General features: G+C 36.6%; 1 protein-coding gene across 1 annotated transcript in view; it reads left to right on the top strand.

Moving 5' to 3' along the window:
* Positions 1–12,152, top strand: part of HCN1 (hyperpolarization activated cyclic nucleotide gated potassium channel 1) — a gene marked incomplete at both ends in the record, with an annotated part of 400,231 nt that extends 388,079 nt beyond the window's left edge. The window contains 2 exons of the mRNA XM_081234057.1: positions 7,885–8,049; positions 11,287–12,152. Of these exons, the coding sequence (XP_081090183.1) occupies positions 7,885–8,049; positions 11,287–12,152 (1,031 nt within the window). The remainder of the gene's footprint in view (positions 1–7,884; positions 8,050–11,286) is intronic.
* Between the last annotated feature and the right edge of the window lie 622 nt (positions 12,153–12,774).

Raw genomic sequence — 12,774 nt, 5'->3', positions numbered from 1 at the left:
AACTTAGTGTCAATCTGGGGTTTGTCCACTATCATTGATGTACTCATCAGCATTTTAAAACAATTTATCTGGGCTAAGAACCCAAGGCAGCAGGCACCACGAGGGATAAAATAATGTTACTGTATGGTTGTTGTCTTTAAAATATCTTAAACTAGCTAGGGAGATAAGGTCAATAGTTAGGAAACAAGTAGAAAACACAATACAAGAAATTAAAAATAGTGATGAACTAATATCTACATAATTCCTAAGGAGCCCAAAGGATAGTATGAGATACAAATGACTCAATTGTTTTTTCTCTCTTTTACACACACACACACACACACACACACACGCACAGCATAAATACACAAAAACTCAATCTGTAACACCTAACACAGGACTCTTTTCACTCAATAAGTAGATCCCCAAAATAACTTATTATCAAGAGAAAATTAATTTACAAAGAAACATCTACTCTATTCGTATGGAATCTGGAAATTCAGTTCATGAAATCTAAGATTCTTTTATGATCAGGTTTACTTTTTCTCATTGCTAAGTGTGTGGCATTGTTTATTTCTCTTCACGGTGGAAACAAAGAGTATGGAGGCATTAAAAGAAGAAAGGACTACTTAAATTGTTTTTCACACTGACCAGTGACTATTTCTAGAATATACCCTCATGAATATACCATCATTTGATCTGTGTCTCACTAAGAAAATATTGAAGAGATGATGAGAGATAAAGGCTGAAGAGTTTTATGTTGGGAATGAACACAGCTCATTAGATAACTTCTGAAAGGGCTTTGCTAGTGAAAATCTATATTTAGCCCTTAGTCTTTCCATGGGTGATTGAAACTCATTTTGTAGAACATGTTGCTCTTTGGTTCAATGATTCATTTCAGCAAACATTAAGCACCTACCAGATGCCATGGAAGCACTAAAGATATAAAAATCAGTGGAACTTTAGATATAAAATATGACTGAAGACTGAAGTTATGGATTAAATGTTGATAAAACTCTAGAGATATCATTGAATTTTACATTTTACAGATAAATAGATGAAGGTCCAGAGAATATAAGTATTTGTCCAAATCTTCACAACCAAGATCAATCAGTCTGAGACTATAACACTGGACTCCTAATCCCAGGCCAATACTCTTTATACTACGCCAAAAAGAAAGAAAAAAAAAATCTCTAAAATAACCTAAGAAATTGGATGTATGTTAAGGTAGTAGAATCAGCAGGTAACCATCACTGCTGCAGAAAATCACCAAAATAGAATTCTACTTCATTAGTTGGCAAGAAATCAACCAAATTGAAATATCAGTTTTCATTCAAAAAAATCACAAAACGTAAAGAATTACATAAGTACATTTTATTTTAAATAGAATTTAATGAAGAAGTAAGATTTTCTGGACAATAACACCTCTGAAGTTTTCTCATAAAACATGTACTCAATTTTTTTATATAGGCTTAAAATATTATTTAAGCACCATCCTCTAGGAAGATTTCTTCTCATACCAAAGGCAGTATTTAACTGATTCATCAGTTAATTATGGGGACCTATACCATGTAACACATGTCCATCTACTCTATTTAGCTACATATATTGTATATTCACTATATGAGGACTCCAGACAATAGAAACCAGGAAATCATTTGCAAAGAATAACTTAGAGAAAACATGAATATATTTATATCTATGCTGAAATAAATCTATTTTTTGCTATATTTCCAAAATGACTATAAGTATTGAGAGTAGCTATATTTTTTCTAATTTTTAAATTTATTTTTTAAAGTACAAAAGTAATATATAAATACAGGCTCGTTGTAAAAAGTATTCGAATAATTTTTAAGCATACAGAAAAATAAATACAAATCCATTTCTTTACATAAGATGATCCTCAATACATGTCTTTATCTCTTCCCTTTCCAGAGACCAAATTAAAAGTAGTAAAGGAATATTGTGAAGTTTTGCTTTCACAATAAAAAGAAAGAAATATGGGAAGGAAGTCTTTCCCTCTCTGTGGACACTGTATGAAGATGTAAATTCTTGTAGTTGCTGCTTTGAACTTGTGATCATGAGAGGTTGGCCAAGAAAATAAAGTCATGCCAGCACAGTGCCTCAGCATCACTGAGATACTAAATCCACACTAGCCCTGCCTCCCAGATTTTTCTAATTAAGTTATTTTATTGGTAAGCCAGTATTATTCAGGTATTCTGTAACATGCAGTTAAGAAAACTTTTGGAAGTGACGGATATGCTGATGGTTTCAGAGGTACATGGAGATGTCCAAACTCATCAAACTGTATACATTAAATATGTGCAGATTTTTGGTATATCAATTATACCTCAATAAAGCTGTTTTTTTTTGTTTTTTGTTTCTTAGCTTAGTTTTTTTTTTTTTAAAGAGCAAGAGGGACATAAATAGTATTTCAGGACAAGAGAAATGGTGTTATGGACTGGATGTCCTTGTCTCTCCCAAATTCAATAAGTTGAATCCCTAATCCCCAATGTGGTAGTATTTGGAAGTGGAGCCTTAGGTAGTTGAATTACATGAGGTGACTGCGGGTGGGAACTTCCTGATGGGATTACTGACAGTGTTGGTAAAGGAAGAGATGGGGGCTCTCTCTGCCATGGACGACACAGTGAGAATTTGGCCATCTGCAAGCCAGGAAGAGAGTTCTCACCAGAACCCAACCATACTGTCACCCTGATTTTGGACCTCCAGGCTCCAGAAATGTGAGAAAATAAATTTCTGTTGTTTAAGACAATTTTTTAAAAATTATACTGGTGGTTACTGATGAAAGTTGAAGGAAAAGTAGAGGGAACTTGGAATATAATGCTGAGGGCTATGACCAAGAAGAGAGCAAAGCTCCTGGCAAAACTCCAGAAAAGCTGCTAGCTAAGAGACAGTGTGTTGACAGAGGGCCCACTGAAAAGTGAGGGGAAACAGTGACTTAGGGAAGGCCTCTGTGTGGTACAGTGGACTCTCTGTCACTCCCTTGATAGCCTGTAACCAAACATTTATTTTCCTGAGGAGAGAAAAACGCAAGTGGTTCTTCTCTAAAGCAATTGAACAAGGCAGAGAACTAGAACAATTAAGAGAGATGCTGGTAACCTTGGAGTACAGCCCTCCTCATTCTGGCATGTAGGGAGATATGAGGATAAACTTCCCACCTATTCACCCTGAAGAGAAACTCCAGATCAATAAATGCTGCCACATCACTGGAGTTTTCATACTCAATAGAAATGGACATCAACAGGTAACTTGAAGAAAACATTCAATATACAAGGGAAAGATGTAGCCACAGAGACAGAAACAATGATTCCAGAGTAAAGAGAAAGAATTCAGAAAACAGAACAGAAACTAAAATATAAAATATAATAAAGATAAAATATAAAGACAAAACTTCTTTTTGTTTCCATTTTACAGTGTTATTGCAACATGTATACATAATTCAAAGTATACAATTCAATCCTTATAGAAATTTCCCAAATTATGAAACCAACACTATGAAAGCCAAGCCAAACAGGTTTAGGTTTTCATCACCCCAATAAGATTCCTCCTGCCCACTTATTGTTAATCTCCCGTTCCACCCACTTCCCCAAGCAACCACTAATATGTTATCTGTCACTATAGATTTCCCTTTTCTGGATTATTTATATCAGTGGAAGCACGTACTATATGGACTGTCATGTGTTGCTTCTTTCACTATGTTTGTGAAACATTCTGAGGTTCATTCATATACAATATATCCATATTGTAGCATATACTCATTATTCAAAGCCAGATCTCTTTAACAACTACCAGAAGATAGAGGATATTACATTCACAACAAAAGAGAATGATATAATGAGAAAGCAACAAATATAGGAAAATGGAAAGCATTTGTAAATTAAAAATATAAGTGCCAAATTAAAAATACATTAAAAACAATGAAAGGTAAAGTTGAGGAAATCATCTACAATAGCAATCACTATTTTTAGGTTTGTTTATATTCCTTCATATCTTGGTTTTTTTTTCTCTTCTGTGCACTTAGATATTAAATTTTAAGTAACTTAAAAAAAATAAAAGTTATATATCCACAAATAAAAATAATTTAGATAAAGCAAAGTTGAAAAAAGTGTAAACAGTATGTCTACATAAAGGAATATTTTTCAACGGAGCAGTGCATATAGGTAGATTTTATTGTCATTTTTTTCATACTATATGTGATCATTTTTATCATGTTATAATTAAAACCTTGTATCCTGCTTTTCTCTGTTAAACTTTCATGACCATTCGACTATTAATATTAATACATAGATTTTAAAAGCTTTACTTTTAATAATTGTCACATAGTTGATTATGAATCTTGACTTATTATTCATTTAAGGCATTCCCATATTTTCAGATGTATACATAAATGTATAATGTATATCACCACGTAAATAACATTGTTCTGATTACAGACTATTTCCTTAGGCTAGATTGTCAAGTGAAATTTCTGGGTAAAGTGTATGGATACATTTTAATATCTTTGTTATGTATCATTGGATTATTTTCCAAGAGGCTTATAACCCTTCTATATGACAACTTGTACAGATTTGAAAGCAACACTTAGCAATAAAAACATTTCTCATCAGTATGTTTGACATAATTTAGCAATCATAAGTTATAAAATATGGCATTAGTACTATAGTGACACAGGAGTTTAATTTTGGGGTAGTGTCAAAAATACTTTTATTATATTTTTTTAAATTAGAGTAGCTGACATATTCCATCATATGATAATATGCTTTATACTTAAACACTGACCAATAGAGGTTTATCTTCCTATGCACACAAAAGGTACATACACACAAACATGCACACAAACATGAACAGTCCACAATATTATTTTTTCATTTTTAATCACATTTATTGTTTTCTTTCTAATTTTACAAGTAATGAATGTTCATTGCAGACAACTAGAATTACATAAAAGCATGAAGTAAAAAAGAACAATCACCCATAATCTCCATCCCCCAGAAATAACTACCATTAGCATTCTGATGCATTTCCTCCCAGTGTCTACATATTTTTTTTAAATAAATGAAGTACAATTAATCTACAACACTATGTTAGTTCTAGGTGCACAACTCTTTTAACCTTTCTACTAGATTTATGTTTACTTGGGCTACTACCTTTAATGTCTATTTGCCTTTACCAATGATATTTTTTCTTTTATAACTTTCATATTTCTATTTCTGTCCTTTTCTTTTTTGCTTAGAGAAGTCCCTTTAACATTTCTTGTAAAACTGGTTGTGGTACTGAACTCTTTCAGCTTTTTCTTGTTTGTAAAAATCTCTATCTCTCTTTCCAATCTGAATGATAGATTTGCTGGGTAGAGTATTCTTGGTTGTACGTTTCTTCCTTTCATCACTTTAAACATATTATGCCACTCCCTTCTGGCCTGCAAAGTTTTTGGTGAAAACTCAGCTGATGATCTTATGCAAAGTTCCCTTGTGTGTAACTAGTTGCTTTTACTTTGCTGCTTTTAATATTCTCTCTTTATTGTTAATTTTTGCCATTTTAATTATAATGTGTCTTGGTGTGGTCCTCCTTGGGTTGATCCTCCTTGGGATTCTCTGTGCTTCCTGGACCTGGATGTTTGTTTCCTTTCCCAGGTTAGGGAATTTTTCAGCTATTATTTCTTCAAATGTGTTCCCTGCCCCCTTTTCCTCTCTCTTCTCCTTCTGGGACTCCAATAATGCAAATGTTAGTATGCTTAATGTTGTCCCAGAGGTCCCTTAAACTATCCTAATTAAAAAAAAAAATCCTTTTTCCATTTTTCTGTTCAGATGGGTGATTTTTACTACTCTGTCTTCCAACTTACTTATCCAGTCCTCTGTATCATCTAATGTACCTTCGATTCCTGCTGGTTCAGAGGCTGCTGGCTGCTGGTGGGTGGGGTTGGGTCCCAGCATGGCGGGCTGCATGGCACAGAGAGTCCCAGCACTGGCGCTGGCCCATTGATGGATGGGGCTGGGTTCCAGTGTTAATAGAGTAGAGGGAGGATTCCAAAGTGGTGCTTGTCAGCATCAGTGACCTTGGGGTATAATGAGCTCCCAAAAATGGATGCCACCAGCATCTGTATCCTCAGGGTGTGTCCCAGTTGCCTCTTGCCAATCTAGGAGGCTCTAAAAGATCAACAAGTAGGTCTGACCCAGGCTCCTTCAAATTACTGTTTCTGCGCAGGGTATTGGAGGGTGTAAGATTTTGTGTGCACCCTTCAAGAGCAGAGTCTCTACTTCCTACAACCCTCCAGCTCTCAAGAATGCAAGCCCCACTGGCCTTAAAGCCAGACTTTCTGGGGGTCATCTTCCTGGTTCAGGACCTGCAGGCTGAGGAGCCCATTGTGGGGCTCAGACTCCTCTCTCCCTAAGGGGAATCTCTGCAATAGTGATTATCCTCCCATTTGTGGGTCACCTACCCAGGGTTATGGGTCTTGACTATACACGTGTCTGCCTCTTCTACCCTTCTCGTTGTGGTTCCTTCTTTATATCTTTAGTTGTAGAAAATCTCTTCTGCTAGTCTCCAGGTCATTCTCATACATACATTGCTCTGTATGTATTTGTAATTTTGGTGTGCCCATGGGAGGAGGTGAGCTCAGGGTCTTCCTACTCTGCCATGTTGGCCCCACCACAATATTGTTTATTAAATTTGAAATGTTTACAAGCATGAACAGTAATAACATAATTGGTGGCTTAGGTGGCATTTCCTAAAATCCTCTCAATTGCCTGATTGGTTCAGATGCACTTTTTTTGTACTCCCAGAGTGCCTGCCTTCTATATTATTGCTCTCACCCACTTGCATTTTAAATGAAATCTTAATTTAAATGAACTTTTTCTTTTTACTACCAGCATATAAGTAATACAGAAGTAGATATGATGTTTGATTCATGTTTCCAGCCCTAACGTCAAGGATATAATGCCTACCACATAATTTACTCACTATGTTTATCAACATGAACTGAAATTCTTTAAATAAGTTCAGAGGAGTGTGAATTTAGGCCCCTTTCAATAATTATTTTGCTTATTTCCTTTTGTTAGAAGACAGTGCATTTCAGAAACACTTCTCCCATTCCTTTTTTAAAATAGGTTATTTTGAAGCAAAGTTTTTCAATTATTTAAATTTTTTAAAGAAGCAAAGTCTATAGGATTTTAATACATAAATTTTGGGAAATGAAATAGAAAATCTTCACTTTTATCATTTATTTATCTAGCTAATAAGAAAATCCACATTTGCAAATATTTGCTTACCAAATATTGGGAATCAAAATTTCAACAAAATATTTTCCTTAGAGATTACTTAAATGAAAAGCCCCTCTGTGCATTTGGAATATAATTTTTATACTGATTTTACTGGGAATATATGAACTACATAAAGCATTCCTATAATGCATACATCTGAACCTGTGATTCAATTTTGCTTAATCATAAGACTTTCTAAGCCAATGATTTTGGGCTCACTTTGGTTTCTGTCTATATAATACCATCTGCTCTCTGCCTTCCAGAATTCATAAGAACTTCTATCTGAGAATAGTCTCTTCCTGTTTTCAACTCCATTTTGGATTTATTATTCTTTTTTCCGCACATTTTTGTTTCAGGTGAATTGGAATGGGAGCTGGAAGAAGATAATTTTGTTACATCCTTCCCTTTGAACCAAAAGTCTCAATTGTTTAAGAAAAAAAGAATATTTTAAGATTGAGTATTAGCAATTGGGCACTTTTAATTATCAGAAGGGATTTCCTGATAAGATAGAAAATGTTACTAATCATTGGTTTCTCACACCATGAGACTTTTTTATTTTAGTTGTGGTAGGTCTTAATGGCCTTTTAAAGAAAATTGCCAAACAAATCTTTCTTCTTTGTTTTTATAGAGATTTGCCTGTTGACCAAGGGACGGCGCACTGCCAGTGTTCGAGCTGATACATATTGTCGTCTTTATTCGCTTTCTGTGGACAATTTCAACGAGGTCCTGGAGGAATATCCAATGATGAGAAGAGCCTTTGAGACAGTAGCCATTGACCGACTAGATCGGATAGGTACTCTGTTCAGTTTTCTTCTTTGTGCACAATTCAGTTTTAATCTAGTGGGCTGATACATATTTGCAATCATAAGTCCCAAATGCTAGTATATAGATTGCTTATTAATTAACATAGAAATATAGAAATAGCAATTAGCTCTAGCCATATTTCTAGAAAGATCTGAGGCTTTAACTTTCTCTTCTAAGTAATCTAGGTTTGTTTATTCATCTCTATTTTTTCTAGCTATGCAATCTGATTTCACCAGTGATACCAAAACAATTTGAATCTTAAGGTAAAAAACAATGATGAAAAATTCTACACAGCATTAAAATAGAACTAAAATTGCAATAGTATGAGTCTACATTACAAACTAAATTTTATCACAAGGGTTTTTTTTTCATTTTTAAGGATCAACTTTACATTTATTCTTATATTAAGAATTGAAAACTTGTGTATTTTCATTGTCTCAGTAGAAACTTCTTGAAATGTTTGTAAAACAGACTCAAGCAGAAAAAGCCTTAATAGAAGTGCGCACATAGATGCTTTACTTTGCAAACATCAACTTATCTTAAAATCTTCTCTGCTCTCAAATAAAAATATGTAAGTTAGACCTTACTAATTACACTAGTTTAAAGATTTGAATAACTGCCATAGTAAAGTTAGATCAGATTGGCTTGCTGTTAACTTCCCAAGATATGCTAGAACATTCTGATGTCAGAAGGTGATATGCATTCATCTTCCACACCCAGATCCTCCTCCTGCACCCTACCCTCCTCTGTTCCCTTCCCCTGCTTAACTCTACTAGCCTTCATGATCTCAGTTTAGACATCACTTCCCTGTAGAAACCTTCTTTGACCTTCCACCCCCTTAATAGTCTGAGTACCCTGGAGATATTCTCCTGTACTACTGGGAAGTTCCTCCATCACAGCACTGCTTTTATTATTTAACTTGCTCTAGAGATGCTAAGCTTTATGAATGTAGAGATCATGTCTAATTCACTATTACATTCACAGTACCTAGTACACAATGAATATTGTTGAAGAGAGTTAGGGAGGGATGAAGGAATCAATTAACTCAAAGGAGATTGGGGTTGGGATCACTGGAAATTAAACAAAGAGATACTTCAACTGCTTCATTTTTATTAAAGGTAAGGACTTTTGATTGACGTATGGTTGTGTCAGCTTTTCTTCTGCACTTTACATCTTTCTTTTCTTCTGTATTGGTAGGACAACAGACTGCATAAGGATCTGAAATCAGGTTAGGAGAAGTAAATGTAGTATTTGGACATTACCATTAGACACAGCACACATATTAAAAATCTTATTGATAACTTAGAGATATAACAGGACGGAGTGTCCAGAAGACAGTGCCCATAAAAGAAGCGAGTATGCCTAAAAGCATCTTTACTTAATTTGAAAATAACTTCCCTCTTTGTGGTGTGTGAGTGTTCGTGGTAGAGCCAGAGACTAATATCTGAGCATATGAGTTTTTTTTCCTAAGCAAGCTAAACATATTTTGCAAAAGCATCAAAATCAGCATATTTCAATAGAGAATTTCTGTTAATCTGATAGAGCATCACTTTCATCTAACTCATTACAGTTAATTTTTTATAAGAAAGTTTGCATGAAACAGTTTGCAATCAATAATATAGGGAATAAAACTGCTAGTGAGCACCAGTATTTCCATTTTTAATCTTCACAAAATTCTAACAGTGCATTAAAAGTTATAGTATTTTTCCACAATGTCCCAGATACTTAGATTATGAAATGTTGACTATTCACATGATCACAAAGAAATATTATCCTTCTCATGGTTGTGGCCATTGCTTATAAATGCATATGTTATAGTTAATTAAGGGTATATGCAAAGTAAGCATTTATGTTTTCTACTAATGTAGAAGTCTTTGTTCTTTGGGAAATTAGGACAATTCTGTAAGGAGAGAGATAACCATTCATTCTAGCAGTCATTTAAAATGATTGCCTTTCCCAGCAGCCAAGTAAAGTATATCATACATTTCCATTTGAAAATATTCCTTGTTAGTTTAGATGTGATACTTTATTTAGTGATATGGCAAATTGATTTACTTTTCAGTTACCGTATTTACCTAGGTGATGATGCCGTTAAAAAGTCACTAATTTTCCCCTCTTACATCAACCTACAATCGGTGCTAATTGTTATTTTGCCAGAGAACATCTCCTTATTGCAAACCACTCCAAAGACAATAGCAAGAAGGAGAGGTAATACTTATTGAGGTTCTAGAATGAGTTGAGAGCTTGCCATACGTTATGCCCCTGAATCCTCACAGCAACCTCTCAGAAGAGGAAAGATTATGAAATAGTTCTCAGTCTGGCTGCACACAAGAATCCCTTGGGGAAAGTTTATTTTAAAGTACCAAAATCTGGACCCACGTCTGTTTATTCTGATTTAATTGTTAGGGTGCAGATGGAAATAAGTAACTCTTAAAGCTCTTGAGATGACAAAAATATGCAAGTAGAGAATCACTGGTGTAGGGCACTGGTCAAAAGCAAAGGCCTTTGCTTCTCAAACTTGCATGTGACAATTACCAGGGGATCATAGTAAAAGGCAGCATCTGGTGCAGCAAGTGGATGAGGCCCAGGAGACTTCATTTCCAGCAAGCACTCAACGTGATATAGATGTGGCTGCTTCCTAGTCCGTAGTAAATCTGTGATCAGATCTACTGGTTTCCTGTCCCAGCTCTGTCACATATTAACTATGTTTTCTTGGACATAACTCTTAACCTTCTTATGTTCCAGTCTCCTTTTGGGTGAAGTGGGATTATGAGTACACTTACCGCAAAGAGTTGTGGATTAAATAAAATAAATCTGCCTAAAGCCTTGGGTAGGGTGCCTGTCACATAGTATGTATTCCATTGTCCTTTCTTGAAAAAGAAGCTTTAAACTGAAATCTTGACTTCAGGCCCATCGTGATCCAAATGCCCTTTCTTCTCCCAAGGTAACCCTCATGCAAATCTCTCCATTTCTTCTGTAAGATGGCTTTTGCCATATTACAGACTTTTCAACTTGACTCGTATAGAAGGTAAGATTTTCCAGAAAGATACAGGAAGCGTGAGAGACAGGAGCCGTGTGTCTATTTGGTGTCTCAAGGTGAGTACTTGGATTTTAAGCCTCTTCTATGAAACACTGCCAACATTCTGTCTACAGGAGCCACTCGCGCTTGGAGTTGTCATCAGTCACCTGTAGACTTTCTAAGTGCCTATCTTCCTTTCGCTGACAGGAAAGAAAAATTCAATTCTTCTGCAAAAGTTCCAGAAGGATCTGAACACTGGAGTTTTCAACAATCAGGAGAACGAGATCCTGAAGCAGATTGTGAAACACGACAGGGAGATGGTTCAGGCCATCGGCCCCATCAGTTACCCTCAAATGACAGCCCTGAATTCCACGTCTTCAACTACCACCCCGACCTCTCGCGGGAGGACGCAATCTCCGCCGGTGTACACAGCCACCAGTCTGTCTCATGGCAACCTGCACTCCCCCAGCCCCAGCACACAGACCCCGCAGCCGTCGGCCATTCTCTCGCCCTGCTCCTACACCACTGCGGTCTGCAGCCCTCCCGTTCAGAGCCCGCTAGCCACTCGAACTTTCCACTACGCCTCCCCCACTGCTTCCCAGCTGTCACTCACTCAGCAGCAGGCACAGCAGCCACCGCAGACCAAGCAGCAGCCCCAGGCTCCACAGACACCCAGCAGCTCCGCACCGAAAAACGAAGTGCACAAGAGCACGCAGGCGCTTCACAACACCAGCCTGACCCGAGAAGTCAGGCCCCTCTCGGCCTCGCAGCCCTCGCTGCCCCATGAGGTTTCCACCCTGATTTCCAGACCGCATCCCACTGTGGGCGAGTCCCTGGCGTGCATCCCTCCACCCGTGACCACGGTGCATGGCTCGGGCCTGCAGGCAGGGATCAGGGGCACGGTCCCCCAGCGGGTCACCCTGTTCCGACAGATGTCATCGGGAGCCATCCCCCCCAGCCGAGGAGTCCCACCGGCACCCCCTCCACCAGCAGCGGCTCATCAGAGGGAGTCTTCCTCAGTCTTACATACAGACCCAGAGACAGAAAAGCCACGATTTGCTTCAAATTTATGATCCCTGCTGATTGTCAAAGCAGAAAGAAATACTCTAATAAACTGAGAATATTCTCAGACCTTATTTTATTCTATCTCCTGATAGATCCCTATAGCCTACTATGAAGAGATATTTTAGACAGCTCTGGCCTCCATGCAAAATGTAAAATATATACATATATATATATATACACATATGCTATTAAATCTATATCTAAAAATCTCAAGAAAAGTTCAAAAGACTTGTTTAGCATTCAGTGTTTTATGTCTTCCTTTCTTTAAATCATTAAAGGATTTAAAATGTTGTTGTAAGATTATTTATTTTTAACCTCCTTTTACTTAATTCCTTTGATATATGTATTTCTCTATTTTATTAAGAGTTCTTGGATTCAATGGAAGCAAAACTCTGATTTTAAAAAGGCAACTCAAGTGAGCTACTAAACAGCACCAATCAAAACTTTTCTCATTAGCAGTGTCTCTGCATCTAAATTGTTAATCATTAGTTACGGAGGATTAAATAGCAAGTCCCATTTTCTAGATCTAAATTGTATTTTGGTGCTTTGAATTTTGAATTAGGTTAAAGAACACACCATATGCTTGGCCATGGTAGGAGACTAGCATTGACACCGTTATGACTGTCTCTA

The sequence above is a fragment of the Mesoplodon bidens genome, assembly GCF_964165515.1.
Source record: "Mesoplodon bidens genome assembly, chromosome: 4".
In the NCBI taxonomy this organism is placed as follows: Eukaryota; Metazoa; Chordata; class Mammalia; order Artiodactyla; family Ziphiidae; genus Mesoplodon; species Mesoplodon bidens.
Note: the sequence above shows the minus strand (reverse complement) of the source record. Positions and strands in the feature narration are given on the sequence as shown.